At 42.8% G+C, this 21,709-nt stretch overlaps 1 protein-coding gene across 4 annotated transcripts in view; it reads right to left on the bottom strand.

The window, feature by feature from the left end:
* The window catches only part of LOC126272413 (uncharacterized), a 77,945-nt gene that overhangs the window by 23,350 nt on the left and 32,886 nt on the right, over nt 1-21,709 (bottom strand). For all 4 annotated transcript variants that reach the window (XM_049975251.1, XM_049975249.1, XM_049975248.1 and 1 more), the window contains exon 4: nt 2,026-2,200. In XM_049975251.1, coding sequence (XP_049831208.1) covers nt 2,026-2,200 — 175 coding nt within the window. The remainder of the gene's footprint in view (nt 1-2,025; nt 2,201-21,709) is intronic.

Consider the following 21,709-nt stretch of genomic DNA (forward strand, 5'->3'; position numbering starts at 1 on the left):
ATGTACAGTGTCCAATGGAATTAAGGAATCAGTCAAAATATTCTGATACATCCTGGGGAGATCTAGGATAGATCTAGTCAGTATTATTACAGAAAACAAGGCTGTTCCACTCCCCAGACACATCAATTGAACAGATGGTTAATATATGAGGTTTTGCTCATATGTTGCGTACTGGAAAACCAGTAGCCATTAAGGCACAGACACTCTGTTCACACTTGTATTTGTAAAAGTTGCGCAATGGCTCAGAATTGTGATTTAGTGGAATCTGTAACAGGATGAGCTACTGGCAGGACACAAGATGGTAAGTCCTTTAGTGACACTAGAGTATCATAAAGTATAATTTCCCAATGGCTGATTTATTTTCAACCAGATATATCACTACATCTTGCTTGCAGCTCATTACAAAAGCCTGCAGAATGTAACCAGATTCGGCAATACATACACACAAACAAGCTATATTTAATATCACTCAAAAATATCACTTTTGTGAGGTGGTATTTATGTACACAGGCCCACAAAGTGCATTTCTTAAACACAACAATATCATAATGCGCGATGATGATGTTTGTAGAAGAGAGAACAGTTTTGTCTTTGACACGCTGCGATTTAGTGTTCAACCTGACGATCACATCTGGTGACAGTAATGAATATGCAATAAGCACTATATTTGTGGATGAAACATCTCTTTACTGTGTTTGCAGGTTTGAGAAATAACAATGGTGGATGTATGGTTCTCCACATGACCTTTTGCTCTAAAAAGAGCACTTTAATGTCAATTGGGCTAAAGGCATCATTATTACAAAATAAAAATCACACAAAGTATATAGACAAATGCTGTCAACAACCCTGTTGATTCTAACAATATGGCTTTTTTGTTTGGGTTTGAAGAAACTACAGTAACTGGCATTTTCAGAGACTCTAAAATAGTCCAGTAAATCCTTTATTCTTGAGCAGCTGTAGTTGCACTTTTGACCAGACACTAGCTTCTTTATTCATTGGCACCAGTATCACACAGCAATCATTTTGTTTTCCAGTATTCTGCATATAAGTATTTATGGAGTGCTGCGTGACACTTGACACTGCGAAGTGTGCAACTTTTCATTACAAATGTCATATCCAACACTTTCAGGTTTGGGACTTATTTACACAGCTCTTTAAAAAAAGAGTTTGTTGTTAATAAAAGTCAACAACGAGTAATTTGGAATTTTTTGTGATAGTGATAAAAAATTAGTAAGGAGTTGCAAAAGGGGATTGAGACAACTCCAGTGACAGCCAAGACTCAATGGTCAGCTCGATAGACACATGCAACTGCATTTTCTAGCCAACATGCATACGAGCAGCATATTATTGTAACCTTTTAAGAGGGGTTGGCTTTACTTAACATAGAAAATTATGTGAGTGCCCATTACAATAAGTCATTTTCTATAACAACACCCACCCCTATATGCACATTTCACTTGCCAATTCTTGGAAGAAATGTGATGAACAGCACTTATCCACCCACTTTAAGAAACCATTTCATTACAACATGAAACAAACCGTAAATTTCTGTTGTCACGGCTCATCGCCTGAAACACATGATAAGCACTATTTGTTTCAGATGACTATTTCTACACCTCGCAAAAGTAAATTGAAAATATCTGTCAAAACACCAGAGAAAATGTCTATGACTTGTCCTGAGAACATGGAGAGACAATCGTCTGCAGACTTGCCCGCGCCCGTGGCCCCACCCCTGCACTCACTTGAATCACATAACAACATTTACAAGTCTTGTAATGCAGATTGTTCCTTTAACTTAAATATAAGAGCCTAGAGGGATATTCAAATGACACAAAGCTTCTCCATACTTTCGTTTTCTTAAATAACTTCTCCATTCATCTTTTCTTGGGTTGAATCCAAGTCCCAGTACACTTCATCTGGCCTTACACATTCTCACATTACCCACTAATCATGTCAGTTTTACTACATGACATCCAAGTTCAAGAATGATAAACGTAATGAAATGACAGTTCACAACATACTTACATTTTCATTTTGCAGGTAATTCACTTTGACTCTTGAGTCCGTAAGTTGTTGATTTAATGAAGCAACTTCACGAACTAAAGCGTTTTTCTCTGTCTCACATTTATCAACAATTCTTAATAATTTATCTTCCAAATTTTGGTTTACTTTTTGGACTCGCTTATACGACTCGTACAGCCTGGAAGAAAAAAAAAAATGACAGGGTAATGTACCAAGATGACAGTTTAGAAATTTCAACATCTGAATTGCAATTCACTTAAAATAACTAAGCATAATGTACTTTGTGCACTCCAGAGGCCAATGTATACTGCAATGAGCATACAAAAACACAAAATTTTTATAATATTTATCATAACATCCTAAGTAGCAAATAATCAACTTGATAACTAGTTTTGATCACATGTAATGGTCATCTTCATGAATTGTGAAAAGTCAAACTTCTTAAAAAAACATAGTGAAAGCTGTAAAATAAAGGCAACAGCACAATAGTACACCTGTGACAAAATTCCTTGGCATCTAGTAAAATGCTAGAAGCTACAGAATGTTGTCATAGGTGTACTATTGTGTTGTTGCCCTTACTTTACAGCTTTCACTATGTTCTTTTTAACACTCAAGCAGGCGTGCCAATTTTTCGTAACACGAGCGGACACGACTTTACATGTCTAAAGAATAGCTGTCTTCATGTTATCAAGGCAAACATGTATGAGCGAAATTACAGTTTAATTTTTGTTTAATCAAACAATGATAAAATAAACTTGTATTATATGAGCTAAATCACTGCTTAATTAAACAATAACAAAATAAACTTTCATTATATCACCCAGCTGCTGTGTTCAAGTGTTACCTCACAGCAATGTCCTCCTTGGAGCATTGAACAACATTGTTGCACACTTGTTCAATTACTCATGATGTCATAGACAACTGCCTCATTGTCGGATTGCACTGCAGGCCCAGAATCTGGGTCATTTTCTTGCATGGACTGTAAATTTTTTGTCACCCATTTCAATGTTTATTTTCATATTACTGCTGGTCACATGAATGACAATGAAATAAGTACAGGCATGCAATTGTACAACAACAATGGAATGGTACAAGACAATGTTATTTGTGGCTGGTGCACTTTACACACAGGCATTCCCACTCAAGTGTCAAAGAAGTTTGATTAAAGTGACCAGATGTCCCAATTTGGCCAGGACATTTCCCCTGTCCCAACCGGGTTCAGCCAGGACACCTAGATATTCTGGTTTTTACAAATCAAATCCAAGTCTCAATCATGGAGTGTTTCAACATGTAACTTCTCACATTTTTAGCATTGTAAAAGTGTTTTCCACTTTATTTCCATATCATATCCCAAACCTAAAGTACCACATTTTAGAATGCGTTTACACAACCTGTCTGCTGACATGTTCATGTTCAAGACCTTCAATAATACTTCCACTGAAGTTGGTGTTACTGAGCTAGATTGCCCTAGTGGTAGCCCTTTCGTGATTGTTGGTGTGAGAATTGCAGTGCATACAGATTGCAGTCAGTTTCGCAATGCCCAAATGTCACTGCATTTTCAGTTCCGAACTTCAAGAGAGGTAAGTAACAAATTCATAATTTGGTTTCATAAACACTATGGTAACTTTGCTTTTAATTAACCCTCAATTACCATGGATCATCTCTCAGAGTGCAACTAGTTTTTTCAATCGTGATATATGACACACCCACGCAAACTGAAGTGGGCCTTCTTTTCGGATGTGATGCACAGATGCCAGAGCTGTAGACTATTACTACACTTTTTTCCTTACTAACTGTCGACTTCCAAACGAAAGGTCTAATTTTAATGCAGGTTTTTTATTTGGCAGCAGGTTTAATCAGGAAAGTTCTTAGCTAAGTTCCATGGAAGTTTGTACAGCAGTTCAAATTTCACTAGATACATTTTAAGTAAAGAGCTACATCAAGTTATGTAGTGCCAGATTGTAGAGCTTAACATATTGCCTGCCAACTATGAGTTATCTCGTAGGAACAAACTGACCACTGGTGCCAACTGCGAGTTAACTTGTAGGAAATCAGTTTCTGCATAAAGCTAGACACGAAAACATACGTAGCAAATAGGTGTGATTTACAGATTGTGGGTGGCAGTAACAGGTATAGTAAGTCATCTGGACGTGGTGAAACAGAATTTTTATTTTCCTACTTGGAATACAGTAAGAGAAAAGTCCATACAAAATTTTACACAAATATTACAGTTGCAGGTGAAAAATGTTTACTGTGTGTCACAAATGACAATGGGAAAAAAGGCTTTTTTTAACTATTAATATGTCTTAAAGCGGAGCTTCCCAATTTTTTTGTCCTGACCCAGTTTTTTTTTTTTTGGCCATCCCGAACCACTGAAAATTCTTTTTACTATGCACTAGAACATTTGAAAGAACTACCACACCCACCGCTAGTTCTTTTCCTGCCGTTCCGCACCGATGCCAACACTTGCGAGAATGTAGTCTTTGGTACAGAGGAGATACATGTTCTGAAGCCATCTTTACGTTTTTACATAATCAAGCATCAACTTTTCATGCAGAAGTATTGAAGATAGAAGGCCAGCATGTTACATATGCAGAGGTTGGAGGAGCACTTCGTGAATTGGAGGTGAATATGACAGAAGAACGAAAAACCAGATTCATGTCACATGTTGTAAGAAGTGCTTTAAGCAAACTTGAATCTGAGGGGGGACATAAACTTTATTAAGTTCACTGAAACCATCGCTAATTTTATGATAGCATAGAACAAGACATTGAGCAGTGGACAGATCATTTTAATGCCTTTTCGAACTTCATATGGGTTCTTTTAAACAATGTACCTACATGGGCTGAGGTATAAAAATGCCACAAATCACTCAAACTTATTGCCAAACTGTAACATCAATGGGTAGGAATTATTTCAAGAGTGTGTTAATATTCAGCATTTTGTCAGCCCTCAGAAAATAAACAAATGGAATGTAGAGAAAACTGACACTTATATGCATTGGGTACATACGTTTCAGCTCTTCACATCGAAACAAATCCCTTACGAGAATATTTCAAGGATTGTGGAATTTGTGTCTTCCAGGTACAAATGCAGCAGTCTAGCGTGTCTTTTCTTTGATGAATACGATATGGACATCTGACAAAACTCTAATGAAAATAGAGACATATCAATTCTGACTGTTAAAATTAACCTGAAACAGAGTTGTTCAGAATTCTACGATTTCCTAAACTTAAAAGAAAGTAAACGTTTGTTAAATAAAATTCATTCATCACAGAAATATGGGGGCCATCAGCAACTGAATTTTTAAAGTTGTATATGTTCATATAATCAAATACTTTATTAACTTTTAATATTTTGGTGCATCGTTATTATACAGTAACTGTGAATGTGTCTTATGTTTTATATTACATTTTTTTATATTGTCATTGGATACCTGTTACTTATTTCAGTACAAACTTTAATAATGTATAACAATTATAGAATGCTGTTGTATTCTGAGTAGCGAGTAGTTACTTTATCGGCGGTGGTGGTGGTGGTGGTGGTGGTGGTGGTGGTGGTGGTGGTGGTGGTGGGGGTGGGGGTGGCCTCCCTTTCCCTCCTTTATGGGCACCCATGTTAGTCCCAGCTTAGGCTTCCAAAAATATGGTCACCTTAGATTAATCAGTTCTAAAGATAATCATTACATGTAATTAAAACTAGGAATGAAGTGTGACTTACTGGATCTGAAATTGTTGTAATAAATATTTCAAAAAATTTAAACACTTGCAGAATTTCTTATAACAGTATCAGAAAATCATTGTTGATGGGTTATTTAATAGAAATAGCTACAATCTGTTTCAAATTCGTTCAAGATAGTAAGCAAAGACATGATTAACAAATGAAATTTTCTAAAGTCAGCTGTTTAAAAAAAAGTAAAAAAAGAAGATAATTTGTATGGAAATGACCCAAGACAAGACATTGTATGATGTAGTAATAAACAAAATTAGTTGTAGCAACAGATGAAACCAAACAAAAGAAAAAAAAGATAATGAAATGTGCTACTATAGGAAGGAAGAAAAGAACATTTGGGTTTAATGTCCTGTTAACATCAATGACATTAGAGATGGAGCACCAACTCAGATTAGGAAAGGATGGAGAAGGAAATTGGCCATGCCCTTTCAAAGGAACCATCCCAGCATTTGCTTTAATCAATGTAGGAAAATCACAGAAAAGCTACATCAAGATGGCCGGTCATGGGTTTGTCCTCCCAAATGTGAGTCCAGTGTGCTAACCACTCAGTGCGTGCTTCTAAATGAAGTTTCATTGGCAGCTCATGTAATATTATTGCCTAGTACCAAATTCTGTCCTACACTATAACCCCCCCCCCCCCCCCCAAACCCCACATGCACACAATTGGTGAACTATTCCTTTCTACATTTATTACTAACCCCCCCCCCCCCCCTCCCCCAATGAAACATGGACCCTCCTGTGGTGGTGGTGGTGGTGGTGGTGGTGGTGGTGGTGGTGGTGGTGTGGCCTGCGTGTGTGTGAATGATATAGTAGACCGTCATACCATATGTGCTACCAAATTGGATGGGATTCTGTGAAGAAGCCAGACCTTTGTTTCCTGAAGACAGGCAGCAGCCTTTACAGTAATCACAAGTGGAACAATCTAGGCGATTGACTGATCTTGCCCATGCAACACTGGACACTTGGTCTTGCTACATTTAGGTACTGCAAATAGCTGAAAGCAAGGGGAAATCACTGCCATTATATTAGCCAAGAACATGCAGCTATGCTGTAAGGTTTAATGATAATGCCGCCATCTTGGCTGAAATAGTCTACCCCCCCCCTCCCCCTTCTCCCTGAATTGGGATCTCCAATTGGTAATTTCCCAAGAGGATGTCATCATTAGAAAAACCTAATTGACATTCTATGAATCAGAATGTGGAATGTGAAATGATTCCTTAACCGGGTAGAAAGGTAATGGAACTTGAAAAGAGAAATGGATATGTTGAGGTTATAAGAATATAATTTTTGGTCAAGTGAATACAGGATTATCAATACTAAATCAAATATGGGTAATATAAAAGTAGGACTAATAGTGAATAAGAAAACTGGAATACAGGTGAACTACTACAAGATAGTGATCACATTATCACATCCAATAGAAACACAGAGCCAAGACCCAACGTAGTAGCACAAGTTTATATACCTTCAAGACCCATAGATGAAGAAGAATTAACTGATGTATTCTCACATAAAAGCAGATGAAAATTTCATAGTGATGGGCGACAAATCCAATTGCCTTCAATTCTTAGACAACTGGTCTTTTCTTTTAGTCAAGTTGTGCCATAACTGTTTGTTTCCCTGATTTAATTCAGTAGCATGTAATTTGTTGTATGATCTGCTCATCTACATTTCTGCGTCGTTATATAACATCTTGTGTCAAAAGCTACTATTTTGTTCTTTTATGAACTGCCTATCACCCGTGTTTCACACCCACACAAGCCTACACTTGAGATGAATACTGTCAGGAGACAGTTCTGTCATACCTCTCTTCCTAGGATCTCAGTAATTATGAGGGAATGTCGTCTAATCCACTTACACTCATCTGTTTCCCCTAAGTCATACCCACAACAGCCAAGCTGCACTGCGCAAAACCTAGGAAGGAAGTTTGGTGCACCACAGCACCACGGTGTGGACATCAAACCTGCCACCCATGCAACAATGAACAAGTCACACATTGCACTGGTACAGCAAAGGAACTGTTCATTTGCAAGTGCCCCATTTGGATGTCCTTTTTTGTTTTCCACATTTATTGACACACACATGGGCATAATGGAACACTGCTGCACACCTACATACATACTACTCCATTCTGTGCAGTTCTGACCTGGTCTGTGCCATGTGTTTATTTGTGGCATGGTGGTGTACTGTGTGTGTGTGGATGCAGCTTTGTACAGATCCTCGATATATTTCTCACACCTTTCAGCTTTCCCTACTGTGTTTAGTACCAGTTTGAAATCTAAGCTCTTGATATTTCCTGTTTCTCTTTTCTCCAAAGTCTCTTTAATATCACAAGGAATAATGCTTGCTCAGATAATACCACAGTTACCTATCTGTTCCCGATTATGTGTCGCTCTGGCTCGGTCTGGTTAAATGGAAAACGAAGAAACGAGAAAGCACATGTTTCCAATATGTATGGTAATTGAGTATACGTCATAATGTCCTCTTCCACCTATCTCTATCCATCACCTCCTCACACTTTCTCTCCATCTTCTCCTGCCTCCTCTCTCTGTCAGTCTCCTCCCTTCTGCTCTCCCCCCAACCCTTTACCTTGTCCATCACCCCCTCTTTCTCTGTCCACCTTCTTCTCCCCCTGTTCTCTCTCCAACTCCTCCAGTCCCTCCTCTGTAACTATCACCTCCCCCCTATCTCCCCATCTTCCCTTGCCTCCCCTCCCTGTCTATCTCCACCTTTCCATTTTCTATTTCCTCCCATTCCTCTCTTCATCTATCCTTCTCCTCAAGCCTGGTTTATTGTTACTGCAAATTCAGAATAAGTGGTAGTATTTTTAACCATAAATACAACTTTCCTGTTTGCTAACAACATTTCACTATTATATATAACCCAAGTCTACTCAAAAGTTTATTTCAGTATTGCATAAAAATCTGAAGTAAATTGGTGAAGAGCTAATCACAATTTTTGGTAATAATGTTTCCCCTTTATATATTGCATATTTATTTATGTATCATATAAATTAAAAAAAAAAAAAACATTGAAGCAATCGGTGAAGAACTTTTGGAGATTTACAATTTTGTTTGTTTGGTTTGTTTGTTTTATTTTAGGGTGCAAAAACAACTAGGGTCATATGTGCCTACGTCAGAACTGAAGAAAATGGCTGATAACTCAGAAGGCAAACACAAACCAGAACATAAATGGTTAACAAAAGGCCCTTCCACAAGGAAATGGTGAGCCATCAAAGGGTGAGCACAGTGAGTACAAAGTGGTGGGGGAGCACCACGTAACAAATGGCAATGGCTAAAAAGATAGTGCCTGATATGCAACCTAGCTAAAATGATATCTTCAAGGCAAGAGGAGGTTGCCCAAGCCACTGGTAGATGCTTAATAACCCGAACCTCATTCCCATGAAGGGAGGACCAGTGATGATGCCAAAGTGACGCCATCAGCTGACAGGTGGCAACACAGAGGCCACGGAGGGAATGTAAGAACTAATGGGCTGAGGCACGAGGCCTGCAGCCTTGGCAGTAGTGTTAGCGGCCTTGTTTCCTGTCAGACTGACGTAAGCAGAAACCTACATAAACATCACAGTGACTCCATTAACAATGAGAAAGTGATGGCTTTCCTGGACTCCTGGCACTAAGGGAGGATGGTACAATCCACAGAGGTTTCGGTGGGCATAGAGAGAGTCTGAGCAGATGACGCAATTGAAAACCCTGTGTCGCCAGATGTACTGTGTGGCCTGATACAGGGCGAAGAGATCTGCTGTAAATACTGATAGGTGTTCCAGATGTCAGTGCTGAAAAACGTCGGTGTCAATGCGAGATCCATCAGTGTAAACAAAGGTATTATTGCAAAGTTCCATGCGAAGGTCGTGAAACTGAAGGTGATGGAGCAAGGCTAGAGTAGTGTCCTTAGGAAGTGAATGAACATGGGCCGCCACACGAAGCCAAGGTGGTGAAGGGTTTACACCCATCAGGAAAGTGGCAGGTATCGTGAAGTTAAGCTGCTGGAGCAATAACCATAAGAGAACTCCAGGAGGTAACAGACAAGAGGGAAGCGCCCCATAGTGGTGATCACAGGAACCATTGAAGGAGGCATACGATGGGTGCCCATGCATGGCAGAGAAAGGGCATTCATATCTGTTAAGGAGGAAGTCACAGCAGTAGGGCAGCAGTAATTCAGGTGCTTCTGCATACAGACTCTCAACTGGGCTAGGTGTAAAAGGTGCCAGTGGCCAAATGGATGCCACAATGGTGGGTAGTATTGAGACATTGTTAAGAGGGATGAACATGCAGATGCATAAACAAAACACCAACAGACTAGTTTCGAACGGAGCGGGGACCGCTACAAACAGATGAGGGTGGTTCGATCTGCTCCCCAGAAAGTACCACTGAGGACACACAGAACATTGAGGAACTCCATACAGCGCACTGCCAGGTAAAAGACATGGGACGACTAAGGAAGTTTCCTATTGAGCAAGAGCCCCAGGAATTTTGTAATTTCAACAAACAGAAGAGCAACAGGCTGAAGATGTAAAGACAGCAGCAGAAACCAACTACGACGCCAGAAATTCATACAAACAGTTTTGTCAGTGGAAAAACAAAAGTCACTGTCAATGCTCCATGAGTAAAGACAATCGAGATCTCATTGAAGATGCCATTCAATGAGACAAGTCTGTGGAGAACTGCAATAGATGGCGAAATAGTCGACTAAAAGGGAGCCGGAGATGCCCAGCAGGAGACAGGCCATTATAGGGTTAATGGCGATAGCAGAGTAAGACAATGCTCAGGACAAAACTCTGAGTTACATTGCTTTCCTGGATAAAGGTGTCCGACAAGGCAGAACCCACACATACCTTGAAAACTTGACCTTTTAAAAATTCCTAAAGGAAACAGGGCATGCAGATGGTCAACTGCAGAATGGCACACTTGAAATCTACACTGTAGCTGTAGCTAAAAGGTAGGTGCTTACCAGGCTTAGGTGTGGGTATGCTGGTGGCTTCATGCCAACATCTGGAAATTGTGCCCTCTGCCCGCGTGTGGTTGTACGTATGAAGCAGAAAGTGCCTGCCTGCAAGAGTATGGTGGTGCAACATCTAAAAGTGAAAACTGTCTGGCCCTAGGGCGGAGGATTGGGATGTAGAGACAGCATGATCTAAACCCCTCATGGTAAAGGTGACACTATAACACTCACAATTCTGAGAAGAGAAGGGTATCACCCATGCTGCCTCCACTCATTTCCGATGAAGGAAGGCAGGGTGATACTGGGAGGCACTCCAAATCTCTGCAAAATGGTGGCCCAAGGTGCTGGAGATAGCAATAGGGTCCACTATGCATCATCTACTACTCTCAGGCCAGAAAATTGGGGTATGGATCTTAGTCCCAGAAGGCACTTGGTGGTTGGCCCAAACAACAGAAGAGGGTATGGAACTGTTAAGAGAACTAGTAAATGAAATCCAGCTAGCTTTTTTTTGTTATTCTGAAGAACACGGTGACATTGTGCATGCAACTCTTTATAATAAATGCAGTTTGCCATCATAGGATGACTGTTAAAAATGCAGAGAGCACATCTCTGTGTGCAAATTGCGTCACAGCATGCCTCAGTCCACCAAGGACTGGGACATGGCATGGCAAAGAGGGAGTGTGAGGAATGGAACGATCTGCGGTGGTAAGGATAATATTTGTGAGATATTCTACACGGTCATCACAACTGGGGAAATGTTCGTTGAAGGTCTGCATGGAGGAGTAAAGGCTCCAGTCGGCCTTAGTAAGCAGCCTTTTGTGTGGCACGTAGGTGGGGTAGGAATCAGCAAATGGATAGCACACGGGAAATGTGTGTGTCAGAGATTGGACCACTTGAGATGATCGGCAAGCTGGGCAGTGCAGGAGGAGAGGTCCAAATGTGAAAAGGTGTGCATAGAGTCTAAAAAGAGGGTGGGTGCTGCCGTGCTAAGGCACAGGAAGTCAAGTTGATTGAGAAGGTCAGCCAAGACGGCACCTCTCTTACAGGTTCTGGTGCGCGTTAAAGTCACTGAGCAGCTGATAGGGGAGAGGTAGCTGCCCAACAAGCTGGAGGAAGTCTGCCCTCATTACATCAAATGACGGAGGGATGCAAAGGGTACAAATGGAAATGGTAAAGTGAGGAAGGAAAAAGCAAAATACAACAGCTTGAAGGCAGAGAGATGGGTTGACTATGAATGTCATCCCCACATGGGCAGCACAACTCCATTATATGATGGAATGCCGTCCCAAAGGGTGAATGTCAAAATGGACCAGGAAGAAATGCAAGGGCTCAAAGTGGTCATGAGGACGCAATTGTGATTCCTGGAGGCAGAGAACAAGGGGACACTGTGATGCTAAGAGCAGCCATAAATCATCTTTGTTTGATTGAAGGCCACGGCATTCCATTAGAGGAGATTAATAATGAAGAAAAGCGAGGAGGGAAATAAATGAAGGGGTGTGACATCGGCAGCAGCCGAGTGCCAGCCTTCGAAGACTCACTGCTAGAGGAGGCACAGGCTGGAGGATCTTGCTCCACGAGATCGACAGAGGTGTCAGCATCCCCCCCCCCCCCCCCCCCGCCCTCACACCCCCCCTCCCCACCTGTTAACCTGTGGACTCCAGAGCAGAAAAATAGTTGGTGGTGCGCACTGGCGACACTAAGGTCGGCTGGGGGAGTGTATCAGTGGTGACACCGTCGAACTGGATCTCCAAGTCGGTGAAGGAGAAGACCATTTGTTCTTGTTTGACTTCTTGGAGGCTTTCTGATTGACAGAGGAAGACTCATGTTTGTTGGGTGGAGGGACATAGGAAGTCTTCATGGGAGTGTTCCTTCAGTACTTTCCGGCCTGCCAGTTGTGCAACATGTGCCTTTGCCCTTAAGGCGAAAGTTTAGTGGCTTGTTGCATAGCTGTTGATACAGCCACCCTACCACAGATTACATATTAGGCTGGCTGTTGACAAGACATTCAAGTGTGGTTGAAACAATGACACTGCTAGCAGAGCATTGGGTTTGGAATGTACAGTCAGACTGTGATAACTACATAGACTGCTTTGATCTTTGATGGAAGCACCACTCTATCAGAAGTGAGAAAAAGAGTGCATGTGGGCCCTTATGGATTCACTTACCTTTTTCATCACCCAATGGATGGCGATGACACCATGATCAGAGAGGTACATTTGGATTTCTGCTTGGTCCAGACCTTCAAGCAGCCTAGTGTAAATAATATCACAGGAAGAATTCAGAGTTTTATGGGCCTTTACACGAACAGGATAGAGGTGAAGAAGCTAAGTGGCAAGCAGTTGTTGTGCTTGAGAATCAGAAGTAGTAACCAAAAGCAAAGTACCATTGCTTAAATGAGAGCAGGATTTCACAGGGCTACTAAATGCATCAACACCTTCCTGAGTAAGAAACGGACTTACCATCTTCAGTATTTGAAACCACAAGGAACTGTGGTGCAGCTAGGAGTGTCTTTGAATCGAGAGCTTCATCCCCTTTACTTTGGTAGACGTGGACTGCAAAGATGATGATTGGCTCATTGCCAGAAAATCCCTCATGATTGCCGGCATCTCCGATGGTGCACTCCAGCCAACTAGTGGCCCCCCCTCAGAAGTGGGTTATCCACTTGAGCGATTGTTCAGACCTCAGGTCACACCTCCCAAACACCTGACAGAGGGACTAATTGGCAATTTGAGAAGGTAGCAGCTCAGGCTATCGCCCCTCTGTGCGCCTGGCCTGTACCAGGGGTACGTGTGAACTCTAGCTGTTGACCTAGGGCTGGGAATTACATGTTATCGAGTCACCTGTTACTCATCAGACATGTGGGCCGACATTTGGGACTGCACAGGGATCAAGAAGAAAAAGAGGAGCCTCAGATGCCAAAGTGGAGGAAGGATAGGAAAAGGTGAATGAAGAAAGGAAAAAAGGAATGAAAAACAGAGATGAGACTGTTTTTGTGTCAACTACTAAAAATGTAGAACACATTCCCAAAAACACCTCAGACATGTTACCCAAGGGAGGAGAAATGGAACAGCAATAGGATAGACCAGCAGCACAGAAGGGAAAAGATGCTGCAAATGCTGCCAAGCACGAACCCGTCAAAAGTGCAGTGAGACCCATGGAGGATTTACAATTTTGAACATACACACATTTACGTTTTTATTTACATAGATTTTTTAACAGGTACGTGTGATCGATGGGTGCAGCACACAACTTCCACAGTCATACGTTAGTGAGAGATCTTCTGGTTCTACATAGAATCACTAAGCAGACTAAAAGCTTCTATCCAGTTACTTATTGAGTCGTCTGACATGGCAACAGAAGACAGGAAAGAAAAGCTGAAGATTTGTATTCTGCAATGAAGGAATTGTTCATGAAGGAGGATCATACAGATATGCTAACATTTGACTATTGCAAATAGCTCTTTATGGAGAACACAGGAATAGGTGTCTATGGCGCAGAGAAGCAACTGAAAGAGTTGAAAACAAATAAGTCCCCTGGTAAAGATGGAATCCAATTTAGTTTTACAGAGAATACTTTACACCACTGACTGCCTTAATTTGCATTTATTGCTCAGTTTGTTGCAGATTTGTTGAACATATTCTGAGTTGGAGTATAATAATTTTCCTTGAGAAGGAAAAGCTTCCATTCACTAAGCAGCAGTGATTTAAAAACCATCATTCAAGCAAAATGCAGCGTGACCTTTTTGCCACACAATATCCTGTGAACCATGGATGAAGGGTAACAAGCAGAGTCCATATTCCTAGATTTCCAAATAGTAACTGACACAGTGCCTCACCACAGACTTAACGAAGGTCTGAGCATGTGGATTAGGTTCTCAGATATGTGAGTGGCTTGAAGACATCTTGAGTAATAGAACTCAGTATACTGTTCTTGCCAGCAAGGGTTAATCAGAGACAATGGTATCATCAGAAGTGACCCAGGAAAACACGATAGGACCACTGCTATTCTTTACACACATAAATGCTCTGACCGACAGAATGAGCAGCAATCTGTGGCTGTTTGCTGATAACGCTGGGCGTATGTGAGGGTGGTGTTACTGAGCAGCTACGAGAGGATGCAAAAGAACTTGGATAAAATTTCTAGTTGAAGTGATGAATGGGCAGCTTGCTCTAAATGTAGAAAAATGTAAGTTAATGCAGATGACCAGGAAAAACAAAACAATCCTGTAATGCTTGAATACACCATTAGTAGTGTGCTTCTTAACTCTGTCACATCGATTAAATATCTAGGCATAATGTCATAACGCATTTCCGCCTCTTCTTCTTTGTTATGGTTTTAGGGTGCAAAACTGCTACGGTCATTAGTGCCTGGTCTGTGTCTTAGGAAAATGTAAAAAAACCAAACAGCAAACCAGCAGCAATGGGAGCAAAACTAAAAAAAGTGGGGAAACTAAAAGCAGAAGGAAAGCTTAAAAAACCACTATAGAAGTGGGGGGGGGGGGGGTTGTTTGTCCCCAAAAAGAGCTTCAAATGACTGACGTCATCTCACTGACACTAATAAACTCGAGAATGTGATCGACTGAGCATGTGTAATCTGCTAAATTGGAAGATATATCAGGAGAAAGCTGTAGACAGGTGCGTAATGGAGTAAAATAGGGGCATTCAAGTAAAAGGTGTCTCACCGTCCACAGTTGAGAGCAGTGGGACAAAGCGGGGGAGGATTGCCACTTAAAAGATGTCAATGGCTAAAAAGACAGTGCCCTATCCGGAGTCTAGTTAAAATTACCTCCTCCTGATGACGAGTTTGGGAGGAAGAGGTCCAGGCACAGGGAAGAGCTTTCACGTCCCGCAATATATTATTGGGAAGTGTCAACCAACCTGTGTGCCATAAAAGAGCAACATGACGACATAAAACACTGCGTAAATCGGTGAAGGGAACCATACGAACAGCAGGCTGAAGAAGAGAGACTGCAGCCTTGGTCGCTATATCGGCCACCTCATTTCCACAGATACCAACATGTCCTGCGATCCAGAGGAACGCCAAAGAGACGCCCCCCATGTGGAGCAAGTGGCGGCAGCCCTGAATCCGGTGGACCAGAGGGTGGACAGGGTAGAGAGCTTGGAGACTGAGGAGAGAGCTGAGCAAATATGAGCATATAATATACTGTATCCGCTGATGGCAATGGATGTATTGGACAGCCTAGAGAACGGCGTAAAGCTCCGCAATAAAAAACTGAATGCTCGTCGGGAAGCCGAAATTGATTAGGGGTGTCGCCAACGATACAGGCACTCCCAACACCAAATGATGTTTTTGAGCCATCAGTGTAAATAAATGTGGCATCCTTCATTTGTGCGCATAGAGCAGCAAATGCCCGACAATAAAAAAGAGAAGGGGTACCATCCTTGGGAAACTAACAAAGGTCACAGAGCACGCAGGTCCGGGGCCAGAGCCGGAGCCAGAGCCCAGGTGGTGCTGTACTCCAAGTTGTCAAGAAAGTTTTAGGAAAGTGGAAGGAAAGAGAATGTAGCAATTGACAGAAGCAGACGCCCGGTGGTAGTAGAGAGGGAGGGCAGCCTGCATACCCTAAATCCAAGGAGGCATCAAAAAAATGTCATGGGCCAGATTAGCAGGCATGGAAGACAGAAGTCTAGCATAACGACTCAGAAGGACAGCTCTCCGATTGGACAGCGGAGGTTCAGTAGTCTCAGCACTAGGGCTTTCCACAGGGCTGGTGTAAAAAGCTCCAGATGCCTAAACGTAATCCACGGTGGACTCTTCGAGACGCTGAAGAATAGACAGCCAAGCAGAGGAGTGAACTATGCTTTGATAGACTAATTTCAAGTGCACTAAGGTGCTATAGAGGCGGAGAAGGACCACTCTGTCCACTCCCCCGGAGGTACCATTCAGGACACGAAGGGGGTTGAGGGATTGCAGACAGCGAGCCGAAAGATAGGAAACGTGGGAGGACCAGCACATTTTTCTGTCAACCATAAGACCCAAGAATTTAGCGATGTCTGCGAACGGAAGGTTGACAGGGCCTAGATGTCGGGAAGGCGGAAGAAACTCCGTATGATGTTGGAAGGAACTGTTTAAGGGAACTGGGTGATAATGGGCAGTATCATGGAGAAGAATCATGAGTCCGTGTGCTGGAGTGCCATCAACAGAGGGGAGATCAAATTGGACTGACTGAAAATAAGAGAAAACAAAGCGATCGTGGGGATGCAGCTTTGTTTCCTGAAGACAGAAGATGGCCGGCGAGTAGGATTTAAGAGGATCGACAATTCATCCTGATTGGCTTGAATGCCGTGGATATTCCAATGGATATTGGACATAAGGTGGACAGAAAAGGGAAGAATGTGACCAAGGTTGCCCTCAACTCAACGACTGCTCAGAGCCAGCGGCCAACAGCGTGGAACGCCATTCTGCTGAAGGCAGAAGATCCTGATCCATAGATTGTTTGGGAGCAGCTCCTGCCACCAGCAATCAGCCGGTTGATCGGCCACCAGCAGTGCGCCTTGGCGACACAGAAGACGGCCGAGGGCGGTTACTGCCAGGTGGTGCTGTAGATGAGACACACTGTGGTGGAGAAGGAGAGGAACTGGGTTTCTTATTAGCCTTCTCAGAAACAGGACATTGAGATGAGGGAGGAATCAATGGTTATGAAGTCGGAGTATGTAAAAAATCTTCATGACTAGGATCTTTTTTGGAAGTCCGGGTATCTGATTTTGGGGCTCACGATTTAGCAGAACCCGATGAAGGGTGAGTCATAGAGTGAGCAGGTGATAGTGGGGAGGTTGAACGGGCGATCTTTGCGCTGGCCAATCTGACGACCGTGGCACTAAATGTGAGATCACAAGTCTGCGTGGCTGCCTCCTTTGTAGGCCGAGGAGTGGCAATGACAGTGCTGTATTTACCTGCGTGAGGCACAGTGAGCTTTCGACTTGTGAATAACTTTCGACCAGCAAAGGTCCACACCTTTTCCTTGACTCTGATTTTCTCAATGAGCCATTTGTCTTTGAAAATGGGGCAATCTCTACAGGAAGCAGTGTGGTCACCCATACAGTTGATGTAACGAGGGGATGGAGGTGGACAAGCACCCTCATGGGCATCCTTGCCACACGTAACACATTTGGCCGGGTTGGAACCGCTGACACCAATAGCAACGCGTAGGGTTTGGGACGTATGAGTGAACGGAAATTATCTCATAGCCCACTTTTATGCTCGATGGAAGTTGAACTCTGTCAAATGTCAAGAAGACAGTACAGGCTGGAACCAAGTCCTTGTCAACCTTTTCATGACTCGATGAACAGCTGTTACATCCTGGTCAGACAGGTAGTTTTGAGAATGAGATTTTCACTCTGCAGCGGAGTGTGCGCTGATATGAAACTTCCTGGCAGATTAAAACTGTGTGCCCGACCGAGACTCGAACTCGGGACCTTTGCCTTCCGCTGCAGAGTGAAAATCTCATTCTGGAAACATCCCCCAGGCTGTGGCTAAGCCAGCCATGTCTCCACAGTATCCTTTCTTTCAGGAGTGCTAGTTCTGCATGTTTCGCAGAAGAGCTTCTGTAAAGTTTGGAAGGTAGGAGACGGATACTGGCAGAAGTAAAGCTGTGAGTACCGATCGTTAGTCGTGCTTTGGTAGCTCAGTTGGTAGAGCACTTGCCCGCGAAAGGCAAAGGTCCCGAGTTCGAGTCTCGGTCGGGCACACAGTTTTAATCTGCCAGGAAGTTTCAGGTAGTTTTGAATTTCCTCGTCTGATAGTCCGTCGAGGGAGCACGTATAAAGCACCCCACGTGATGAATTTAAAGTGCGGTGCACTTCCACCCAGTCAGGGAAGGTGTGTAACAGTGAAGTACACAGCAATTTTTGTGCCTGGAGGGCACTGACTGTTTCTAACAACAAGGTGCCATTACGTAATCAGGAACAAGACTTTACAGGACCTGCAACTGTGTTAACACCTTTCTGAATAATGAAAGGGTTGACTGTGGAGAAGTCTTGACCTTCGTCCAACCAAGAAACAACAAGAAACTGTGGCACTGATGGAAGTACTGTTCGTGGCTGAGACTCTTTTAACTTTCGCTTGTGAGCCGACATAGTAGATGATGAGGAAACGGTTAGGTTAGGTTAGTGTTGTTTAACATCCCGTCGACAACGAGGTCATTAGAGACTGAGCACAAGCTCGGGTTAGGGAAGGCTGGGGAAGGAAATCGGCCGTGCCCTTTCAAAGGAGCCATCCTGGCATTTGCCTGAAACGATTTAGGGAAATCACGGAAAACCTAAATCAGGATGGCTGGAGACTGGATTGAACCGTCGTCCTCCTGAATGCGAGTCCAGTGTGCTAACCACTGCGCCACCTCGCTCGGTGATGAGGAAACCATTGTGGAAGTATCCCCCATGATTACCATCGTCTCCAATGGCACGCTCCTTCCTTGTGGGGGCTCTCTCTGAGGGCACTCCTGCCTTAGGTGATTGTTCACACCTCAGGTCACACCTCGGGAGAAACGGACAGAGGGACCAATTGGCACTTTCAGAAGGTACCAGCTTGGGTAATCACTCCTACCTGGGCCTGGCCGTTACCAGGGGTACGCATGTGTCCTTGTGTCCTACCTGTCTACCCAGGGCGGGGAATTACACGTTACCCTGTCACCGGCTATGCGTGGGAATGCATGGGTCAGCCTTCAGACATGCACAGGGAGGAAAAAAGAGAAAGGGAGGAATAAAGAAAAGGAAAGGAAAGAAGAGAGGTCTCAAATGCCGCAGCGGAGAAGAGGGTAAAAAGAAGAGGTAAGGAAAAGAGAAGGACAAAAGAAGGACAGGGACTTGCCAGCAGAGAAAGCGAAGGAGAGAGACTGTTTTACAGTTTCAAGCATCCGTCTCCGGATGTAGGCACTAAACATGCTCCCAGAGGCGGAGAAAGGGAAGGGAAGGGAAGGGAAGGGAAGGGAAGGGAAGGGAAGGGAAGGGAAGGGAAGGGAAGGGAAGGGAAGGGAAGGGAAGGGAAGGGAAGGGAAGGGAAGAGGCGGAGGTGAGGAGGGGGGGGGGGAGGGGGGGGGGAAGATAGGGGATGGGGAAGAATGTGGAAAAGGAAAGTATGCAGCCCAGAAAGGAAAGAGGGCCACACCAACTCGGGTTCCCGTGCTCGCTATGCAAGTATCCACAAAAGAGTTGTGGACCCCCTGGGGGGTGTAACACAATATGAAATAGAAAGAGCACATAGGGACAGTAGCAGGGAAGCCAAATGGTTGACTTCAGTTTAATGGGAGAATTTTAAGAAAGTATAGTTTGTCTGTAAAGGAAACTGGGTATAGAACACTCGTGTGACTCATTCTTGAGTAGTGCTCAAGTGTTTGGATCCCACTAACTTGGATCAAAGGAGAAACTAAAGTAATTCAGAAGCTTGTTGCTAGATTTGTTACCTGCAGGTTCAATCAACATGAGAGTATTATGGAGCTGCTTCGTGAACTCAAATGAGAATTTCTGGAAGGAAGATGACATTCTTTTTGTGAAACACTACGGAGATAATTTAGAGAACCGGCATTCACTGTAGGCTGTAGAATGATTCTTCTTCCACCAATGTACATTTTGCATATGGACAATGAAGGTAAGACAAATTAGGGCTCATACAGAGATGTGTAGACAGTCATTTTGCCCATGCTTTCATTGTTAGGGGAAGGTGAAAGGAAATAACTAGTAGCAGTACAAGGTAACCTGAACTGTGCACCATTAACTGGCTTGCAGAGTACGTATGTAAATGTAAATATAGATGTCAGACTTGCTGGTGGAGCTCTATCAGATCATGAATTGCTAATTTTAACATCCTGCAGTGAACAGTTTTATAAGTCAGACATCAGTCAACACCAAATTTAGTGTTACATGAATAAGAGGGTAGATATATGAAGATATCAATTAATTTATTGGCAGCTGATTTTAGCTGGAGCTTTGCAAACAACACACAAAATGGGAACTGCATTGTTGAAATTGTTTTTGACACTTTCTTGTAAAAACTCAGAGTTATGGAACTTCTGTCCACTATTAGTCATAAGTACCCCTAATCATTAGAGGACTGTATACAACAGGCAAAACCATGTGAGTAGTGCTCACTGCCCATCAGTCGCTTTGCACACATTGTGCAAGTAAGCACCCAGCAATTTCCTCGCTTGGTATCGAGTGGGGCACACTCACAGAGTCAAGTACAACAAGCATGTGGCCCTGCCATGTGACTGTGGGAACACAGTCTTTATAGAGCTTCATCATAACATAGTGGCATTAATGGGCCCTGCAAGCACTGAAATGCATTTAGAATTAGAATTTATTAGAAGCTGTCGATTTTCCATGTTTTCTATGAACAAAGTGAATGCTGTATACCCGAGGTTCATCAAGTATTACCACAGTGACTGAGAACAATTATGTATAACAACATGTAAAGTGATAATTGAGTACTGAATGTTATTGAAGGTCACTGATTTAGCTGTGGAACTGTGAATTTGCATGGATGAAAGACGATGAAATAATGCTCACATTCAGTCTGCAGCTACACGGTGGCACAGTTAAAAATAGCCCACACCTGCATTGAATACGAAAGCAATAGTTCGACTGCTGAAATAGAGAGAATAGCTACAACAATGGACAGTTTTATGCAATAATCGATTGTTAGCCTTCTTCTGTCAGTATTTTAGTATATTTCATCGGAAAAGTTACGCATCTCTCTTTGCAGTCTGCGAACTGACTTTCTTGATGGAAGAAAGAATTGAAATTGTGGGAAAATACGTGAAAAATGTTCGAGTAAGGAACCTCATGAAATTTTTGGAGTCAAGCATCAAGATAGAGGACTACCAACAAAGAGAGCAATTCGAAGTCTGTATAAAAATTGGCATTTCTACGGATCTGTGCAAAATGTAAAACGACAAAGAAGTCCTTCAGTTCGCACACCAGAAGTTACAGCAGACATCTGCCGAAGAATTATTCAGACCCCAAGGAACTCCAATATAAATTAG

This window comes from Schistocerca gregaria, chromosome 5 (genome assembly GCF_023897955.1).
Source record: "Schistocerca gregaria isolate iqSchGreg1 chromosome 5, iqSchGreg1.2, whole genome shotgun sequence".
Taxonomy (NCBI): domain Eukaryota; kingdom Metazoa; phylum Arthropoda; class Insecta; order Orthoptera; family Acrididae; genus Schistocerca; species Schistocerca gregaria.